At 37.4% G+C, this 22,489-nt stretch overlaps 1 protein-coding gene across 1 annotated transcript in view; it reads left to right on the top strand.

Annotated features, from left to right (window-relative positions):
* The window catches only part of ANOS1 (anosmin 1), a 139,980-nt gene that overhangs the window by 96,089 nt on the left and 21,402 nt on the right, over nucleotides 1-22,489 (top strand). Inside the window, exons 7-10 of the mRNA XM_054387342.1 lie at nucleotides 9,604-9,806; nucleotides 13,820-13,967; nucleotides 17,131-17,283; nucleotides 17,686-17,688. Of these exons, the coding sequence (XP_054243317.1) occupies nucleotides 9,604-9,806; nucleotides 13,820-13,967; nucleotides 17,131-17,283; nucleotides 17,686-17,688 (507 nt within the window). The remainder of the gene's footprint in view (nucleotides 1-9,603; nucleotides 9,807-13,819; nucleotides 13,968-17,130; nucleotides 17,284-17,685; nucleotides 17,689-22,489) is intronic.

The following is a 22,489-nucleotide window of genomic DNA, read 5'->3' as shown; positions in this document are numbered from 1 at the left end:
CTGCTTACCTTCTGCTTACTCACATGTGGAGTGCAACCTGTTCTGCCAACTTTTGTGGCAGAAGGTTCTTAACAGGTGGGGTTTTGGGTGGTTTTGCCATGAGCTTTAGAGATGGTGTGAGATTTGTTTGAAGTCAACAATGGAATTAGAGGTTAAAGATGTCATTATTCTTTTATCAGTAAGGGGGCTCAGCAAGTAAATCTCCTTTTAAACGTTTTCCGCATGGTTGGTATCTGACAACATGACCCTGACACGAATCATGAAGGAACTGGGGTTTCAATGTGTGATTCTGAGGGTTTCTCTTATTTTTCCTTTTATTTATGAGAAATATGTTCCATATGTTTAGCAGAGTACTGAAATCCTTTGTTGCCTGCATCTAAATAGTTGTAGCTCACTGTTTTGATAGAATCATGGGCTCTCTTAATAAAACTTCCCCCTTGCTAGCACTGACTGTAAAGGCTTAAGAATAAAAAGGGAATAAATGCTTAGTGGATATTTCTCTTCGTTAGAAAGGCATGTTGGACAATCCACAAAATATTATAGGAATTTTTGTTGCCATTCCTGGTTTTGCAAGGGTTTGAGTAATAACTCTGAAAATTATTTCTGTATCAGTAAATAGTACTTGGGGGATAGGGGAGATAGAAATGGATTCCCTATCCAGTGAAGCTGCTGGCATTGTCCCTGGTGTGCCTTTGACCCACACAAAGCAAAATTTTCCCGATGACTCTCAAGCATACTGTAGGAGTGAGCACAGGCCAGAAACTATTCCCAGCAGACAGATCGTCTGGATGTGGTCACCCTCCCTCAAAGGCAGTCGATAATTGGGGTATAGCCAGACTGTTTCAGTTGACTTCAGTGCCAAAGAATGAGATCTAGCACTCTTCACTCTACTGATAGAGGTAGTGTCTGATAGGACTTCTCTTTGGTTTAGTAATGACAGAATCTTTACATTGGTGTAACACATAGTTTAAGGAATGCATTTCCTTCTCTTTTTGCAGACAGACTTATCTTGCAGTACAGGCAGTTGCCATCTCTGGGTTCCTGTGCTAGATTTTAGCTTGCTCTTTGGCCATAGGCAGTCCTAGAAACAAAATCTTTTTGTAGATGCAGTTGCAGAGGCTCGCAAGTACCTGTGCTGGTATGGAAGGTTTAATTACTTATGGAATAAAAGTATGCTTAGACTTAATTATTTAATGCTGTAACCACATTTGTGGTAAGAAGGTTGGCTGGCATAGCTATTCCATTACTGCTGTGACCACAAACCTTTTCAAGTATAAAAGAAGTATTATTTTAAGAATTTATTATACTTAAATATCATACCATTACAGTCACATAAAAAATACAGTTACTTCGAGCAGTGTTGAGCTCACTGTTACAGCACTTTGTTGCTGAATCTGCTGCAAACTTAATTTTAAACTGAGATAATTGTCAGTTGTTTTACTGGGTTTGTAAAGATTTTCCAGCTATGCTGCTTGGAACCACTCTAATTGAAGTTACATAAAAATGTGATAACACTGAAGTTTTGGCTAGCGAGTGACATTTTCAGGCAAGATTTGTATTGCTTTCCAAACAGTTTGTCCCCTACTGAGTGTGCTAGCCACAGGAGTATATGTTGTTCAAAACACCTGCATTGGTATGAATACAAGAATATCCATAGTAAAGTCATATGGAAGGTCTCCTTAGTCCAGTATGTGACTGCAGTGAAAAGTGGAACAGCATAAGAGCAGGATAACTATATAGAGATATTTCTTCAGAATAGCCTCCCAGATGCAGTGATTTGTTTCAGAGCTTGTGGTTTTGAAATATCTGACATTTGAAATGTCAGATACCAGAGTCCTCTTTTTCTGTGCACTTGCTAAAGCACTTGCTCTCCTTGAAGACTTCTCACAGCTGTCTGATGTAGGTGGGGAGCACTTTTAGGACCCTGTGGCAAGGACTGCAGAATCCAGTAGTACCTCTATGTGTTCTTAGCTAATAAATCAAAATAACAGGATTTGATAATGGCAAGAAGTACATAGCCAGTGTTGTTCAAAAAGCTTCTGTAACCCTCAAAATAACAATTTCTAAATCTAAACTTCAGCCCTGGGCAGAGAATAGCGAATTGAGAGAAGAACAGCAAGGAGTTGAGTTAGCTATCAGTTTCATAGCCAAAATCATGCTACTTTAATGGCTCATCCGACTATGTTATTGTCAGTTGTTATTGTAAAGATGCTGTGTTCATATAGAAGCGCTAGGTGACACAGATGAAGACATTGCTAGGTGGTGGTCGGGAGTGATACTAGGATGCTTCAATTGGTATCTAACCTCCATGTTATTGAGTCAGTGCTTATAGCAGTAATAGTTACAGTGTCATATGGGCATTTAATTAATACTTTGGAGCTCAGTGGAAAGTGGCAGCCCCTGTGTGGCAGAGAGGTAAGAAACTGCTGCTCAGAGGTGCTTATTTTTTTGAGTGCCAGCATCTACTGGCCCCTGCTGAGCTCCTACAGGCACATTTAACCTCCAGTTTGGAAAAGAGAAAGGGAATTTGGCACATCACCTTTGGAAGGTTGCTGGCTGTGTGACATTTATGTGAAGTGTGGACAGAAATTTGCCTTAATTCTTGCACAGTTTCAGTTCTCCTATTGTGCCAAGACCAAGAGAAGATTATTATCTTTTTCAGACTTAGATGAGGTTCTCTTCAAAAAGAAACTCTTTGATCAGGAAACATGACAGCAATTCTTAAGACAGTTTCTCACACAAGATGCTGAACTTTTACCAATGGCTTCTAAGTTATAATGAATAGCAAATTATTTGGCTTTGGTTTTTTCTTTTTAGGAGGACCAACATGATATGCAATCTGAATCTAGGGAGGAGTATGGCACCACAAAGTCTCTGTCACTAAATATTTTAAGCTGTTAAGAAGAACATTCAAAACATTGGTGCTGTAATTACTTGGAGACTTTTTGTCTAGTTACCACAATACCATTTTATACTTCTTGTATTTTTTGAAAATACAAAAAATGTGATCTCTAAGTAGAAAGAGCAAAGTAAGCTTTTGTTTTATTCAAAATAATGTTAAGTCTTCTTAGGTATGTCATTTCCATTTACTTTGCACTAAATAAAGCTTCATACTATCTAAATTAGTTTAATTTTTCAGTCATGAAAAAAGAAAAACTAGGAAAGCAAGAGTATTTCATCAAGCCTTTCAGCTTGCCATTCTTCATTTAGTCGGGCTTTGAAGTTTTATCTACTGCAGCTTTTGATGCTTTTATACTGTAAACATGAGGTGAAGGCTTATTAGCTGTTTTACACTGCCTCCTGTTAATTTATGGCATTAATATGTAAATAAGAAATAAAGTAACACAGCTGAGATAATTGATGAAATACTCAGAGCCTAAGCAGAGATATTTTTTTATTCTCTTTATTTCTGTTTTATGAAGAAATGAAGAAGGATTTGTGTGTGTTTGTCTGGAATGGCCCTTCATAGGGAATAAAATGTTAAAATGTTATTCCAAAATCACAAGAAATGCAGATTCCATTATACCTGACTGCTTGGAGCATAGTGGCTGTAAGATGAAGTGAATACTGCACCTAGGAGTGTGGGTTCTTTCCTAGAAGTAGAATTCTGTACATGGGTTCACAGATTGATACTGTCAGCTAAAACTGGTCAAAACTTTCTGCTATTTTGACAAAAAAATTCCAGTTAATTTTTCAGGGGTTTTATATTATGCATGCTTCCTTTTTCATATCCAGCTGAGTGTCAGCAGTTTGCAATAACAACAAAATAAAGCTAGCAAATGCTTGGCAGAACATGTTTGATACCCAAGGATACAACACATTTATCTTCATATTTTGTCTGGCCCTCTTCAAGCTGTTTCATTTTTCCTTGCAAGCAGGAGAGGACCCATTAATGAGTCCTTGGATGACAAACTACTTTTGCTTTTCTCACATTAAATGGGCACTGCATAGCTGAACCCAACTGATCAGAAACATTCAACACTTAGTAATAAAACTTTAATTTGCTGCATTTGGGTGAGTTTTTAGGCTATTTCTTTTCTTCCTTTTTATCATTTATGATGAGAATGAACTCCTAGTAACAGGCTGCAGTTAACTAGAGGGATCAATGTTAGGTATTTCCGTGTCATATATTATCTTGTTGGTCTGTAGTTAGGTATTGTGCCATTTTCCAAGACTAAAAGAGTCTGTAAGAGAAACACAATGAGCCCAACCCATCCAGTCCTGCCTCTGCTGAAGGTTTTTGTCTTCGACATGAAGGCAGTTGCTAGCAAACACAGGATAAATTGTCAAGCAGAAGGAGGTAGACAACATTGTTTTCACAGCACATAACTACCATGCTGCATGTGATTTCATGCGTACATTACTGAGTGTTAGTAAAACCAGAACAGACACCCACTCCTGGCAATAAAATTCTCTCTGTTGCTCCTTTGGGACCAATGATTTTTTTATACTGTTGCACAGCTGGTTTATGTGTGCCATTTCCATTGGGCAAAGCCTTGGAATTGCTTAATGGTTGGAAACTTGTCTGTAGAGCAGCTTCAGCAAATTTTTAAGAGTTGGAGGTCTAATGTTTACAAGATAGCAATTTTCAGTCAGAAAAAAGTAATCTATGAGGAACAGCTTAAATTAGAATCAAACTTGCTATCACTTTTACAACTCGGAACAAGAACTCTGTTTCCAAAGTCATTATTTTCTTCTCCAATATATATTCCAAATCATTAACTGTGTTCATTACAGTTAAAACATTTAAAGCCAAAGTGGATGCATTGCAGTGGGGTGTGATGTGATCCCTGTGTATGGCTTGCCCGTATTGTTCTGTTAAGGGTACAAAATAGTTTCAGATCCTATTGACTGAGCAAATTTTGTAAACTATAAATAGCCCATCACTGTGTTTATAAATCTGAGTGTGGGAAGATAGGCGTTTTGAAACACATGCGCAATTTTGCAGCAAGGAATCCTTCCTTTTTGGGACTAGAGTCAGAGTTTTGTTTGTGATGGCTAAGTAGCCAGCAAGACAAGAATTTAAGTCTTTTAGGTATACTCAAGCCTGGTACAATCTAGACAAGTGCAATACTTATTCCATGTGCTGGAACAGCAGCTTCAGCCTTGACCTAATGAAGCTATCATTTCTAGCAGTGAGAAGTGATTTACTTGTCAGACTGCTGAGACCAGAATTTTTTCGGATTGAGGACAGCTGTCTGTGCCAATTTCTACGATGTATGTAACATCTTGTATTTTATTAGAGTTGCAGTATAAACTGCAAAAGAAAAGCTGCAACTAACATCACTCTGCAAACCAAAGAATTTGATTTAACACTCAGATAAATTTGTGTGTATAATGTTTCAGAACTTTACATTTGAAAAAAATGGCAGTAGTTTCAATTCCAGTAATTTAACTTTCATGTATCTGAATGATACATGTAGGCAGTCAGTCAACGGGATCACAGATAAGTGAAGGTTAACAGCAGAATGGCTGTTAGCTTTATAGACAGCAGGATGCCAGTTTAGCTTCATTGTCAGGTTAAGAAATACCTTATGTGTGTAAGCTTTATATTCCAGTACCAGTTATTAGGCCTTGAAGTATTTCAGCACGAGTTGTACACTGCTTTTAATGTCTGCAAAGCAGAATAGAGCACCTTGTAGAAGTGTGACTTTTCAATTCAATAATGCAGTAGTAAAGGCTTTAAAAAAATCAGGAAAAAACAGCTAATCTGTTACCTGATAACTGGCAGGCATGCATTATGGAGGAGCATGCTCTTAATGTTTTTGAGGTTTGAGGAGTGTTTTTTTTTGGTTTATTGTTGTTTGTGTTTTGTTGTTTTGTTTTGTTTTTTTTTAAAGGGGCTTTGTAGAGGTCTTGATTTGTTCTTTTTGTTGTTGTTTATGAGGGTGGGGTTTAGGTAATTAATTTTTTTTTCATATTGATAACAGGTGACACTATCTTACTGCTATTCCTTCTCGTCTGTTTGTTTTGTTGGTGGAGCTCAACCCTTTCAAATGAAAGAAAAGGTTAATATTCTTTGGGGTTTACAAAATAATGACAGTTGTAACACTGAGGAGTGTCACAGAAATATATAGAAATAGATTAATGAATTATATAGTTATATTGAAATACTTGCTATGGAATGGATCCTCAGCTTCTATAAATGCTCATTAAGTGGCTTCATATTTCAGGTCATACATGCCAAATCCAAAAAATATGTTGCTGTTTCCTGTTCAATCATAAGATTTTTCAGATGACTAAATGCAAAAACTAATAAATTTTATTTATCTTTGTCATCTTCCATCCTAGTTTATTATTTATTCTAGCTAAGTTTAGTAGTTATAAAAAAGCAGTGATAGAAAATGAGTCACTTCGAAATGTTGTGCCTTTTCACGTCTGTCTTCTGCTGGTGCCACCACCACTCTTCCTGCTGTTCAAAGGCATTTTTGTGGATGACATTTGCGAGGCTTGCGCTATAGGGACTATGAAGAAAGGGGGGACTCAGGAAAATGTGTTCCTGGTGTTGCTGTATTACTTCACCTGTATAAATCTTGGAAGAGGATGATCATTATTTCCTTGACTGCAGTCACACAATTATTTTTTTTAATGAAACATTTACATTCTCCTATAGCAAAGTAGAAACACTACTAGATTTTCTTCTTAAATACATTTTGTCTGCTGACTGGGCGGTTTCTAGTGAACACAGAAGAAATGGTACTGATAAAAGTAATGTTTTCAATCAACTGTGGAATTTATAAAAAGCATAAGGTAAAATGCTGCTGTTAAAAAGTCAGAAGAAACGATCTATTAGTTTCAGTATGCGCATAGCTCTTCCTTAATGTTTTCCTTTTCTGCTTATGTAACTAAAAAAAAAGAGGGATGTTTGAAGTTATCTTAAAAGAAAAACAAATTCCTGATATTCTGAAACATATAAATTCTCTTGTGTTCTTATGGAGACAGAAACATTTGAAAAGAAAGAGCGTAACTTTGTCATCTGCATTCAGGTCTGTGAGAAATTAGTGAATAGAACTTTGAAATATTTCAAAATTGTATTTAATATTTTTAATTAATTTGTACAAGAGAACTATTTTATTTAACTTTTAGGGTTTTTTTAAATGACTTTCAAAATCTTGTATGGATGCGGGATGAAGACAAGCATGTTTTATGGTCAGAATTGGTTTTGCTTGTATCTGATCATTTGTGAAGATATTCTCTGAAATATTTTAACTCCATCCAATATGTTAGGTATACATAATACATGATTGCATAGTACTTCTGGGAGATAACCTGAATAATTTACCTACAATAATATGATCATGTTGCACTTCAGGTTATAAATGTTTTATTGCTGTATTACATTGTTGTATGACATAAAAAGACCCTGACACTTTATGTTGCTGAAGATGAAAGATTTTTGATTTATGAATCATTTTTCTGTTTATATTTGTTTTATCTAAATTTCATTCTGTATTTACTTTATTTTATTATAGTAGTAAATGAAAAGTTTTGTTAGGGAACACAGTAGTAAAATAGTACAAACTATTTAACTAAGTTAATCTCTTAAATTTATACCCCATAATATAAATAACTTTGTATGCTTTAAGATGGAGTGGTTTGCTACTCCACAGCTAAAGAAACACATGTAAGGATACTGTTGCTTCAAAGTCAGGAAAAAAAAAATAAAACTGGCTGGCAAGATTATTAAAAACAACTAAGAAAAAACAAAGAATTCTCCTGATTTTAAAAATAAAGTTAAATTTCCAGAATTATTAATCTCAGATACGATCTATAAGTCTTACAGCTAAAAAGTTAGGTTGAATTATATGTGTGAGGAAACAGAGACATCCGTTGTTATTTAACCAAGAATCGTACTAAATAACAGGAATAAGCCATTATTTCACATCTGATCTCTAGAAAGGAAATGCTGTCTTTATTAATTCTGAATATGTCAGTTTGCATGACATAAATGGTGGAGTTTTTCTTTGAGACCATTTGTCATAGAGATTATCTGATGAATTTAGTATGCCTGGAAAGTTTATTTGACAGCTCATTTGCCATCATAAAATGATGCAGGTGAACCAGGAGGTAAATGAGTGCCTGGTGTCCCCTCTGCACACCTTCAGTGACGTCTCGTTTGACTGAAATTGAGTAAAACATTTTCATATAAAATCAGATTGTTTTTACTTGGCTAGAGGTTTATAACATGCCTAACTTACTGTGAATTTCATTTTTTCTGCCTAATATACTTTTTAATCCTTTTGAGTCACAATATTTACTTCTAATTATATTTTGGGTTTGCTGTTCCTTATATTCTGTCACTAACGTTTGGCTGCCATGGGCATTTAAAAAAAACCCACAGAATTGTAGGAGTTAAAAAGCAGGAATAGTAAATAGCAAATTGGATTTTGGGAAGTTTAGCTGCAAAATTTCCATTGACTCACATTACTCAGGGCCAGAATATTACATAGTAGGCCCACAAGGAGGACCTAACGTTCAATATTGGAAAAGGTGCAATACTGGAACCTCTGGCTGTCAGGTGTCCTTCTTAACTCTAGGGTCCAGATAGAGACAACTGAAGGAATAATATATGAGTTGATATTGACCAGAAATTAAACCAGAATAGGGAAATAAATCAGTGGTAGTTTACTGCTTTTTGTTGTTCTAAAGAAAAAACAAACAAATAAACAAAAAAACCCTGTAGGCTTCTATGACATCATAATACATCACTATATCTTAATTATTTTTAGTTTAAGGAAGTTTTTATGTCCCATGGTGGTAGATAACAGTACCAGAATTTTGGAGAAACATATTGTCCTAGGTTAACACAGCCCACTCTCACAAGCCCATCTCCACCACAGGAGGGAAAGTAACACAAAAAAGCCCCTTTGGGTTGAGATAAATAGTTTTATGGAAATGATACAAGGTACAATAACCTTAGCCTGTTTAAAGAAAACATGCAGCAAAATGCAGAAACAGCAGCAGAAGACAGTGATAAAAACGGTTCCCCCAACCCAAGCACCCAGCAGCCAGCTCAGCAAAGACCAACACCCCAGACCCAGAAAAGGGAAGCAGCAACTAGAACAGGAAGTCTCTCATGTTACAATCTGAACTTCAAACCTCATGATACTTTGCTCCAGCCAGTGCTTTCGGTTTGAAGCTAGCATGACAGCAGCATCGTATTGAATGTCATCAACAGATTCAGTTCAATGCATGCCACATATAGAAACATTATTTTATCAGTTAAGAATTGTCTGTGGCAACACTGAAAAAAATATTCAATGTTTCCATCATACAATTCTGTTATGACTGTACAAGGTCATTTGTAGAACACAAATGTTTTACATTCACTGTGTATTTAAAGTAGTGAATGGCAGAAATAAAACTGGGTCTAGTACATTTTAATAAAGCTTCAATGACAGAACATTTTTCACTTCAATAGAACTTAAATTTCTAAGTTTAGACAAGCCATATCAATTACAGGAAAATTTTGCCTGAGTTTTTCTTCAGTATATTGAGAGTGTTTAATCCATGTTCTGTATGCCTGGTAAATACATAAGATGGAGATGATCTGTTCCTTATTGAAGACAATCCTTATTTTAAAATCTTTGTTTTAAATTCCAGATCCATCTGCTCCACCAGCTCCTTCTAATATCAGAATTGCCAATATCAGTGCAAACAATGATGGGAGTGTAAATGTAATGATTACTTGGGATCTTCCTGAAGAGCCTGATATCCCAGTGCATCACTACAAAGTATTCTGGAGTTGGACATATAGCAAATATGTAATCCCAGCTAAAAAAAAGAGAAGGAAGATTACCAATGGGGTAAGAATGAAAATAATGAATGAGACAGAAATACAGCAGAAATGTGGTGGAAATTATTAATTGCAGTGAGAGTGATATTAAATTTAAACATCATCAAACATATACGTAATTTCATTCTCTCAGTTGCTGTCTTTTGCTGAACTCAGGGAGAGAAGTTGGCTTCTGACTTAAAGTGAAGGTAAATACTATAAGATTTGGCAGGAAAGAGAAACTGGAAGTTAAATGCTATTTGTTGTCCAAATTCAGAGTTACTTTATTAGTACTTCTTAAAGACTGTTTTATTTAAAAAGTCTAACATCTGTCATATTCTTCTTTCACTATGCAAATAAAACTTGCTACATATTATATAGAACCATTAAATAATCAGTATAGGTCCGAGGGAAAAAAACAAACGTGAAACTCTTTAAATAACCTCCACCACCAAAGATCATAGAATCATAGAATCTGTCAGGGTTGGAAAGGACCACAAGGATCATCTAGTTCCAACCCCCGTGCCATGGGCAGGGACACCTCACATTAGATCAGGCTCACACTCATCCAGCCTGGCTTTAAACACCTCCAGGGATGGGGCCTCAACCACCTCCCTGGACAACCCATTCCAGGCTCTCACCACTCTCATGGGGGAGAACTTCTTCCTCACATCCAGTCTGAATCTCCCCACTTCCAGCTTTATTCCATTCCCCCTAGTCCTGTCACTACCTGATAGCCTAAAAAGTCCCTCCCCAGCTTTCTTGTAGGCTCCCTTCAGGTACTGGAAGGCCACAATAAGGTCACCTCGGAGCCTTCTCTTCTCCAGACTGAACAGCCCCAGCTCTCTCGGTCTGCCCTCACAGGAGAGGTGCTCCAGCCCTCTGATCATTCTTGTGGCCCTTCTCTGGACACGTTCTGGCATGTTCATATCCCTCTTGTAACAGGGGCTCCAGAACTGGATGCAGTACTCCAGGTGGGGTCTCACCAGAGTGGAGCAGATGGGGAGAATCACTTCCCTTGACCTGCTGGCCACACTTCTCTTGATGCAACCCAGGATCTGTTTGGCTTTCTGGGCTGCAAGTGCACACTGACAGCTCATGTTGAGCTTCTCGTCCACCAGCACCCCCAAGTCCCTCTCCTCAGAGCTGCTTTCCAGCCAGTCACTGCCCAGCCTGTATTGGTGCTTGGGATTGTCTCGACCCAGATGCAGGACCTTGCACTTGGTCTTGTTGAACCTCATGAGGTTGGCTTGTGCCCACCTCTCCAGCTTGTCGAAGTCCCTCTGGATGCCATCCCTTCCCTCCAGCGTGTCTGTAGCACCGCACAGCTTGGTGTCATCAGCAAACCTGCTGAGGGTGCACTCAATGCCTCTGTCCATGTCACCAACAAAGATGTTGAACAAGATTGGTCCCAGGACTGATCCACTTGTTTCTGGCCTCCGCTGGGACATGGAGCATTGACAGCCACTCTTTGGGTGCGGCCATCAAGCCAGTTCTTTATCCATCTAGTGGTCCACCATCAAACCCATGTGTCACCAGTTTGGAGACCATGATGTGGTGCAGGACAGTGTCGAAGGCTTTGCTCAGGTCCAGGTAAATGACATCAGTTGCTTGCCCTTCATCTATTAATGTTGTGACCTGCTCATAGAAGGCCACCAGGTTTGTGAGGCAGGATTTGCCCTCGGCGAAGCCATGCTGACTGTACTCAATCACCTCTTCACTATTCTTCTGTCTCAAGATCTAACATATTTCCATAACAACAAGTTCTTATGAGTTTATTGAATGATGTATCAAATACTGCTCTACCAGAAAGCTACATGTTGTGGTATCCTTAAGAAAATTGTATGTTATTTTAAAGTAGTTAATAGAGAAATTAGTCTTAGATAACAGGCTGAAGTTAATTCTCAGTAATCTTAATAAATGCATTGTGAGAATTTGGTCCTCTGTCTGTGTTAATATTGTGTTTTGGTTCTGGTTGTCCACTTGCACTGTGATGAATGACAGCTGGAGTCTCAGTCTCCCTCAATAACCAAAATAAAAAATAAAGGAAATGAAGGCTGTGTGCTGAGTTCATCTACAGTAGGCTGGACAAGTAGAGGTGCCACTGTGGGAATATGCTGGATACATACCTCCTTGTGGGAACTGATGGGTGATCAGAATTCAGAGGCTGAAGAGCCACCACCACTAGCTCTCTGCCAAGTAGGCAGGAAAAGGAAATTTCCTTGCAAATGTAGACAGTATGGAATAATTTTAAGGGCTGAGGTAACCTGAGTCTTTGTTTCTACTTCAGTTACATACTTTAAAGTAAAAAACAAGCCACACAAAAACCCCAACCAAACAGTGTGCATTTAAAAAAACCCAGCACATACACCTTCCCCAAAAAAACAAACCAAAACAAAAAACAAACACCAAACAAACCCAACAAAACCCCAAACCCCAACATTTTGGCAAGATTGTGTTGCTCTAGGTAGAAAAATTTGTATTCCACAGGAAAACTGCCATTGTCTAGAGAGCTTCAAGATCGAGGCTACAGTCTGAAGACACATGGGACCTTTCTCTCCGCAAGCTGGTCCTTAAATGATAAAACACAGAGAGTTTTAAAATTGATCAGTGTCCTTTATGTTGTTGTGGCATTTTGTGTAGGGTATATCTTACATGTAAAGATACAATATACAACTTGGCAGTAACTGGGGCCAAGTTCTGACCTTGTTTGTAAGGAAATCCAGAAGAGACGAGGCATATTTTGGAGAAAAGGCAGACACTTACAATATCATTCTTACTACTTCTGGCTCATTGTACTTTTTCTTCTGCACCATGTCATGAAACTGTACAGCAATGCCAGTGAGGTTCAGACCTCCCCCACAGGACACTCCTGAGGCTATTAATAATCAATAGTCTTGAACATCATAGCAATTCTTGTGTCTAGAAATTGAAACTATAGACATTAAAAAAAAAAGGTTCAAAAATCTAATGCATCAGTGCAGAACTTTTTTTTTCCAGTTTTTACCTTTAGGTGTAGTCTAGTCTGAATAATTTTACATGATTTCCGTACTAAATCATTCCAGATAGACATTCCAATAATTTGGCTACAGTATTATCACTGTTAATTCATCATTATAGAAATTCATATAAATACCTCAGAACTAAAGAAGTAAAGGTAATTGATATGAAATGCTTTTGACAATCCCTGAAGTGTTAAATATGGCAGTATGTGCTTATCTTTTTCACTTTGGATTGACTGTCAAACTTCAGAGGCACTAATGAAAGCATGGAGTAATGTCTTCTGTCTGAGATATAGGCTAGAAGGGAATTTTTATGAATGCATTTTAAAAAGCCTTAGAAATTTAAGAATACTGAAAAGCCTTGTCTCTTCTTTGCAGTATCATAAGACTTGCCTTAATTTATGAATTATTGACTGGAGAATGATAATCCTGCTCTAGTTTTTCCTCATTTAAGACACTTTCATGACAATGGAAACTATTTTTTCTTCTCTCTTTTCCATTCTGCAGTGGAAAAGTGTCCTTACCAATGAAGGGATATTTTTGTTGTGGGTTTGGGGGTTTTTGTTTTTATTTTTAACAGTTCAAACAAATAGAAAATATTGACAAATGTACTGAATGTTGTATTTTGGCTGTCTCCAGACTGACTGTCTGTAGAAAAAGTTTTTGGTTGCTTTTCTAACACAGAAATTGGGTAATAAAACACTTAGATTTCTTTGGCTAAAATAATTTTAAGCATAAGAAAAACACTGTTATATGCAAAAGAAACCCTTCAGTTTTAACACAAACAACAGGTGTCTGTATTTGCTCAGTAATTGCCAAAATTAGGTAAGCAGCAAGAGGGTTAGTATTTTTTAAATGATACAGAAAAACGTAGTCTAATAAAATATTTTTTTAAAAAAGGAAGTTTTGCTCTATTGAAATTTATACATGACTTTTCTAATTTCAAGTATGCTGTGCCTAAGATAACAATCCTGCTTTTAATATGGGCCTGTGTTTCAGCAATACTATAACGAATTTGTATATTTATTCTCTTCTATTACAGGCCCAAAATTATGTGGTCCTGGAGGGACTCCAACCCAACAGCAACTACAATGTAGAACTCCAGGCGGTAACACGTTGGGGTCAGATACGCCTAAAAAGTGCTAAGGTTTCTCTCCATTTTAGCACAACTCAGGACACCAGGAATAATAGTGAGTAATTTGTATTCAAATAGCTAAATGCTTTATCTCTTTTTTTAATCTGGAATTTTAATGTTTTATATAATGATTTCTCAAAATATAAACCATCAATGTTATCTTAAAGCTTTCTGCTTCATATCACAGTGATCCGGTCTCTCTGAAGGTCAGTAAACTTTTAATGTTAAATTTCTCATCTAAAAATTGGTAATAGTTTTTAACCCAGTTCTTTTTCTTACATCCTGCTTATTTGAAATAAACAAATGCAATGAAAATGGAAGCTTTTGAATGACTGTGGTGTTATTGTTTAAATGCAATAATAAACACATATGTTCTTCTGTGGTTGGAATAAAACCATTTCTGTGTTTTTGTTTTAACTGGACAATTTTAGCTTGTAGTGCTTTTTGATGCCTTGACTATTTTGAGTAGCACATTAATTCAGGTTCTTGAACTATTATACACATCTAGCCAAAGTGATACTGGGCAAGCTGTTGGATTTCTTTCATTTTACTGTCAGAATAGTTTTCTAAGCTTTCCTCTCTTGGAAACAGTGATAATTGATCAACTGAAGCGTGTCAGACTTTATTGCTAGTCCTGATATTAGGTCAGATCATCATAATCTTTAAACGTAATTGTAAACAAAGACTTTCTATTTATCAGAAACCCTCTAACCTAAAGCTGAGTAACTGAGATTGGACTGTGTTGGGTTTTGTACCATTCTATGGTTACTGTGAGAAACCCTTTCTCTAGTTCACTGGACTCTATCAACTGTCCATGGTCTCACTAATGGTCTGTCTCTCCTGGTTTACATCACCAATGGGTTCATGCTGGGAGAAGATTTTTGTTTCACTATTTCCTCTCTGAAGCATTGTGTTTTGCTGAATCTGATTCAGGTCACATCTGATTTATTACTTAGAAATCCTCTACCAAATGTAGTTCATAGACCTTATACCTCATGTGTGACTTTGTTAGTTTCACCATTTTCTGTCCAATCCATGAGTATCTCTTTCCTATCATCATTACAGCTAGATTTAAATTCCCCCTATAATTCTACTTGTATAATCTACCCTCTCCTCATAACACAGTCCCTTAGTAATTTTTGTGAAAGTGCTATGTACTAATGTCTAACTGGTATAGATTTTCTAATGCCTTGTGTTTTATTTCACTTCACTTTGGTGACTGTTTTGGACTAAAGAGTTTCTTATTTTTTTATTGCTTTTTTAAATCAAATGCTATAGTAAGAGCAATGTTTTTGTTTTCTCATATGCTTCAAATATTTGACTGTTTTGTTTAAGTTATGAACATCCATTTAGTTAATGAGTAGGATTTTCTTTGTAGTTGTAAATCAGTGCTTGCAAGAGAAATACACTTCCTGAGAAGTGTATTTGAACTTTTGGGGACATTTGGAAAAAATGGCTAAATTACAGTTTAGAAAACCAAAACTCTAGCCCTGAGAAAGATGCAAATTCACCTTCTGAATTTTACTGAAGTTAGTTAGATACAGACCCAGTCCTACTTGAGGTACTTTTGAGAATACTCAGAAGCAGATGGAGAGATAGGAAACAGAAAAATAATATTGCTTGAAATATTATCTAGGACATGACCTTCATGACCCTCTTTATTTGGGGACTTCCATGACCTTTGGGAAGTAGCTCCAGAAGCAACATGCCAATTTGGCTGAAGTCCCACTATCAGTTGTTTTGCTCTCTGTGGAATTAAACTCTGGGTTTTTAGGTGTCTGTTCCTATTGTTAGAATAGAGAGTAGTCTGTAACGCGCTAAAGTAATTTAGTCCTACAGACCTCTGTGAGCTTTGACCCTGGCCCTCTGGCGTTCTACTTCCCCACACTCAGAAATATTTTCCCTCACTATATTTGTATGCTTCACTTCTGGGAAATGCAGCAAGACTCCCTCTCTTGATCTTTATATAGAAATATTCTAAATTGGTGTCCCCATTTTTCTGGAAGTAGAGCAGACAAGAGACCAGCAAAACACAGATCTAGTAAAACTAAAATGCTTTAAGTTGAGGTATACCTAATAGATTTAAGTTTGTACTTCTCTCTGTCACTTTTGAAATTTCCTTTTCATTAATATTAACATAATGGTTACCTTGAGGAAGATTGTACTTAAGTTTGATAGGTTTACTTCAATTTAAAGCAAGCAAAGAAAATATAAAATTCTATCAGATTACACAAAGGATTGACAAAGTAAAATCTGGCTAAAAAGCAAGTGGGTTTCATCTGAAGCTACATGTATGGCACAAATTCACGTGTTACTTTAAGTCTTTCCCTCGTTCTCTCAAGTATATAGTTAATAAAACTTACCTCTTCCTATTTATTAGCATCTTTGCTTTTTATTTAGATGTATTACTGAATTAAATACATCTTCTGTTAATCTGATACAAATAATGCACTTTTAACCAGAAATGATTTTGGAAGTGTGCAATGAAATGCAGTTTGAATCCATATTGCTGCCCTTTCAACTGAAAATATCTAGAAATACAGTCAACTCTGCTAAATGTGGGTTAACTGTTGACAGATGAAGTGCTTGATGGAGGACCATTGCTTGTTGGAAGCTAGGCACATGATATCAAGGGAATTGCTCAGTTATTTCTGCTCTTACAATATATTCCCCTCACCACTGGAAACAGGAAAGTGGGCAAGAAAGATCTTTAATCTGACCAGAGTGGTGTTATACAGCCTACCAAAGAACTCTTTTTACTTTGATGTCATAACCACATGTGGCACTCTCTGGGTTACATTCAATGCCATTCTTGGGCTTTGTGTGTATTCAAATTCTGCACTAATATAAAGATCACAAATGATTATACAGAACTACTGGTAGATACTATGCCTGTTTAAAACATCTGTAACATTTCTTGTTCTTGGGGATAAAAATACACTCCCCATATTATTCCTTTGAAAATTTCCAGAGCATTTTCATATTAAAATACATTTTCCTCTCTATATCCAAAGTATTTTTTTTTATTATTATTAGTAAATTTCAAACAAATTATATTTTTTTAAACCAGTATGGACATATTACTTTAATGTAGGTAAAATACTGTAGTAAGGTAATTTGGATTAAAGATAGAATTATATTCTGAATTTCAGCACTGTTTACATAGTCATTGTGCAGCTCTGTAATTAAATCATTCCTGTTTGTTCTGTGTACTGCAGAGGAACAGTCATCTTCTGCTGGGAAACCCCAGAAAGGACTGGTTGATCCGTACTCAACATTTCAAAGAAGAAAAACCACTCGTTCTCTTAAAATTGGAACTCCGTTCTATCAAGACAATCAACTTCAGGTCAAAGTCTACTGGAAGAAGACAGGTTTGTCAAATTTTTATTTAACTCTTTTTTCTAAGGAGGAATTCTCATCAGCTGCCTCAGAGTTGTGGAACGTTGGTGTAATATAAGAACCTTATACAGTCATTCAAAGTTAAATCCTCCACCCATCCTTCTTCCTTCACGCCACCTTCATGTTTAAGTAAAAATTTGCCTCTCCTCTCTGTGTTAGGGATGTATACATACCTGGTAGAGGAAAATGATATGGGTCAACTATCCAGAAATTACGGTCAGTCATGTTGGGACACTGAATATTCCCAGACCTGAAATAATTTTTAGTTCAATGGAAATTGCTTCATCAAAGTCTTAAATAGAGAAGTAGATTTCAACCTTATGTTCACCAGAGCTTTTGTGAGTATGAATATTGTCTCCCTGAAGTGTGGTCAGAGGGTCTCCAGCACACATGGTTTCTGGGCAGATTTTATTCTGGTGCCTCTGCAGTATCACTTGTTAGACTTTGTCAGTTGAGTAATGAGTCAGGAAATGAATGTATATGGAAATTGTGCAGAGGTGTCACAAAAACTGAACTGTAGTTTAAATTACAAAATTTAGAGTTATAGTGGCTCATATTAAGGCCACAATTGGCTTTATGCCAAACTTCATCAGTTGCCTTGAATTAGAAGAGGAAGAATATTTGGCCACAACCACTGGAAAAGTCTTCAGATTGGGTTTGCATGAACTCTTGTGTTTTTCTGAAAAAATATAACAATTTTATGTTTAAGCCTTCCAGTCTAAAGGAAAATGCCATAAATTTTAGATGTCTAATCAGATTCAAAAATTAAAAAAAAAATACCTTTCCTGCCCTCTAGGAGTGTGTAGGTTGTCACATATTGCTCTAGTTTACCTATAGCAGCTGTCTGAAAATGTGCTAACCCTTACAGTATGGAGCAATCTACATATGTAGCTGTAGCACACACAGAAAATCCATTCAAATCTTGTGTTTAAAATAAAGGCCTACAAAAATCAATCCTCACCTTTTCCTCTGGGATTCTTCAAAGAATTTTAGAAAGATTTAGGTTACTTTGGGTTTAGGTATATGCAGCACCACCCTGAGTGAGGAGAGGTTATATAACCTTCAATTATGGTACGTAATGTAAGAATATGGATGGTGTGGGTTATGAAAGATTTCTTGCTTCTTAAAAAGCACCTGCCTGTTTGGATGGTTAATTTTCTAGCCCTGCTGTATCAAATACTTTTAAATCAAATGCTTATTCCTCCATAAAATCTGCAAGCTTTGGCTCAGCCTGACTACATACACATTAAATGTTTGTCTCTACCTTGGCTATGCTAGTTTTCCTTTTTCTCGCTTTATGCTCGCAACAGATATATATTTAATTTTTTGCCTATCCTCACAGAAGGTGGGACTGTTTTAAAGTTTTTATTTAAACTGAAGCATTTTAATTATGAATACTGAATTTACCTAACAATCTGATGTCAATTATCTGAAATGAGATTTATGTATTTTGAGTTTGGGACTGATCGTATTTAAGGTTCAGGTTTCTGGAAGTAAGATCACAGTATCACAGGATGTCAGGGCTTGGAAGGGACCCAAAGAGATCATCAAGTCCAACCCCCCTGCCAGAGCAGGACCATACAATCTAGCTCAGGTCACAGGGCAACACATGCAGACGGGCCTTGAAAGTCTCCAGAGAAGGAGACTCCACAACCTCTCTGGGGAGCCTGTTCCAGTGGTCTATGACCCTTACAGTAAAGAAGGTCCCCCTTGTCTTGAGGTGGAACCTCCTGTGCTGCAACTTACATCCATTGCTCCTTGTTTGATCACAGGGAGCAAGTGAGAAGAGCCTGTCCCCTCCCTCCTGACACCCAGCCCTCAGATATTTGTAGACATTTATTAAATCCCCTCTAAGTCTTCTCTTTTCCAGACTAAAAAGCCCCAGGTCCCTCAGCCTCTCCTCATAAGGCACATGCTCCAGTCCCCTAATCATCCTCATAGCCCTCTGCTGGACCCTGTCCAGCATGTCCCTGTCCCTCTTAAACTGGGGAGCCCAAAACTGAACATAGTACTCAAGATGAGGTCTCACCAGGCCAGAGTAGAGGGGGAGGAGAACCTCCCTCCATCTGCTGGACACACTATTCTTAATACACCCCAGGATGCCATTGGCCTTCTTGGCCACAAGGGCACATTACTGTCCTGTGGATAACATGTTATCCACCAGGACTCCCAGGTCCCTTTCCATGGAGCTACTCTCCAGCAGATCATCTCCCAACCTGTATTGCTGCAGTTTATTATTCCTCCCCAGATGCAGGACTCTGCACTTATCCTTGTTGAACCTCATTTGGTTCCTCTGTACCCAGCTCTCCAGTCTGTCCAAGTCTCAACCTTCAGGTATATCAGCCAAGCCTCCCAGTTTGGTGTCATCAGCAAACTTGCTGAGCAGACACTCTGTCCCCTCATCAATGTCATTGATGAAGATGTTGAAGGGCACTAGACCCAGCACTGATCCCTGGAGGACTCCACTAGTTACAGCTCTCCAGCTGGACCTGCCACCATTGACCACCACTCTTTGAACTCTATCTTGTAACCTGTTCCTAATCCACCTCACTGTCTGCTCTTCCATCCTACACTTCCTGAACTTGGTCACTAGGAAGTCGTGGGAGATGGTGTCAAAGGCCTTGCTATGGTCAAGGTAGACTACATCCACTGGTCTCCCTGAATCCACCGATTCAGTTATGGCATCATAGAATGCTATCAGATTAGTCAAGCAGGATTTCCCTTCGGTAAATCCCATGCTGACTACTCCTGATAACCTTCTCTTCCAAGTACCTTGAGATGCCCTCCAGAATGAGCCACTTCATCATTTTTCCAGGGATGGAGGTGAGGCTGACTGGTCAATAGTTCCCTGGAACCTCACACATTAAATCTGCTTTTATAGCCAAAAAAGAAAATCGGGTGGATTCTGAAGCAATTCATCCCTCTAGAGATGCCTCTGTTCCTTACAGATTATAGAAGGGAATCTGGACAACTCATTTGTAGACTTAGAGATGCCTAACATTTCTTCATGAACTGAGGTTCAGTTGAGTCGTTTGAACTGAAAAAAATGAGAGACAAGATTCAAAGATGAGAATATGATGTCTTCCACAGGTGTAAGGCTGGGTTGTACAACTAGGTCTACAGGCAGAATTCAGCCTGGATCAACCTGTCCAGCTGCAGCATTTTGTAGGTTTTTTAGTACATGGATGAAGTACTAACTGCAAATTTACTCGTGACAAATTACTGCAGAGAAAGCATTTTTCACAACGCAGGGAACATAGCAGGAGAAGCATATTGGCTGTAACTTGTCTTTATGAAAGACGAGTTACTGGAGCCGACTCTGTTGGAAACTGTACACACGTCTTGCTCCTTTATGAACTGCAATGTCTTAAGTTCTGTTTAGGGAGTTGTAGGAGGTATAAAAGTGCAGAAATTATCATAGGAAATACTGAGAATTTTTTTTAACTTACTCTATGGCATAGTGTCTAGGCAATTTCATTGCAAGAAGGCAGTCAGAGTTCAAGTCCTTCCTGACAGGGAATTGACCTCTTTGTCTTCTACATGGTGAGTGAAAACAGGAGTCCCTGTTGATTGCTCTAATGTTCTAATTATTCTGTAGTTTGCTATTAAAAACCTCTTTTTTTTATTGCCACAGGAACATGTGCATTCTGTAGTCCTAAATTAGAATATATGATTTTAAAGAAAATTAAATTTAAGAAAATCATGAAACCATGTGAAATAAGTATATTGATAAGGGTAAGAGTTCCCTTGCCATAAAAAATAATTCATGAAGTACAAGTCCCAAGCTTGAATATGCTGTACATTTGTAAATAAAGCCAAATTTCAATTGGTTATAGCAATCTTTGCTTTGTCTAGTTTGATTTTTCAAGGGTTTTTGTACTTCTGTTAGGACTCCATGGTCCTAACAAGGGATAGTTTCAGTGATGGTGAAATAAATGTCATTTAGATTTTTGAATCTATTTTTAAGATGAAGACATTTAGACCAGTATGGTATGTTGATATAGTGTCTTTTACCTGTAATGAAAACGTTAACAACTGCTACAACAGCAATTCTCTACTTTGTAAGAGTGTTAATCATTTTCTATAGTAATAGCTGCAATTTTTGTAGTGTTCCTGAATACAGTGGCCCTGCCATTCTGTTTAGGCCTGAGATTGTGGTGGTTTGGGTTTTTTTAATTCTGTTCAAAACCAAGATGGCTCCATGGAAGAGTTTCATGCTGCCTCTTGATAACTGTACAATCACAGTATACCACAAATTACAGAAGCAAACAGAAGGAAAGACTTCTGTGGATTTCTTGCAGTCTCAGACCACTTAAGAAGCACAAACATGTTCTTAAGGTTGTTTTATCTTATTTAATTTGTCCATTTGTTACTGGAGAAATTGTTTTGCTTTTGAATTTGAACCATTTTACCTTTCTAAAAGCACAAAATAGAACAGAATCATGAGATCATTTAAATGATTTGGAGGGGACCTCTGGAGATCAGATGGTCCAACCATCTGCTCAAAGTAAAACTCTGATGTTAAATCAAGTTGTTCAGTACTATCCATAAGGCCTAATAACAGATGTTGTTATTGTTTTCTGAATGACAGGGAATTTGTCCTTTATGAATATCAGGCAGCAGAAGCCATTTAGCAGTTTATTACAGTTTACCTTCAGGATTTCCAGAATGTATGGTGATGTCTCTTGATATTCAAAGATAGTTCTTCCACTACTACGAGGAAGATCTATTCCTCAGAGTCATTTGCAGATGTGCCTTGAGGAAGCCAGTGAAAGACTGCAATGATGTCATCAGGGCTGAAGCTTTGGGGTTAATATCATCCTCTGGATAGAATTTGTCAGACCTCTATCCTGTGCAACAACTGCAATAGAAGGGCTGTTGCAAACTATTACTGACATGACTTTATTAAACAGTAAAAAAAAGACTGCTTATCAGTACTTGGGAAGTGAGCACAGTATTTTGAGTTAAAGCCTTAAGATTTATTTAGACTTGTTCTTCAAGTGTAATTTCTTAAGTCCCATTAGCTTCAATAAGCATGAGGCATGAATGGAATGTAGGATCTGGACTTTACATTAAAATAAATCTCTTTCTGAAGTAATCTTTCAGTTTGAATGCTTTGGCATGAGGGGAATAATAACTTTGCTTCAGGATGTATGCTAGCAAAAATAACTCCATGCT

The sequence above is a fragment of the Indicator indicator genome, chromosome 1 (genome assembly GCF_027791375.1).
Source record: "Indicator indicator isolate 239-I01 chromosome 1, UM_Iind_1.1, whole genome shotgun sequence".
Lineage (NCBI taxonomy): Eukaryota > Metazoa > Chordata > Aves > Piciformes > Indicatoridae > Indicator > Indicator indicator.
The sequence above is the reverse complement of the archived record's forward strand: the minus strand, read 5'-3'. Positions and strand labels throughout refer to the sequence as shown.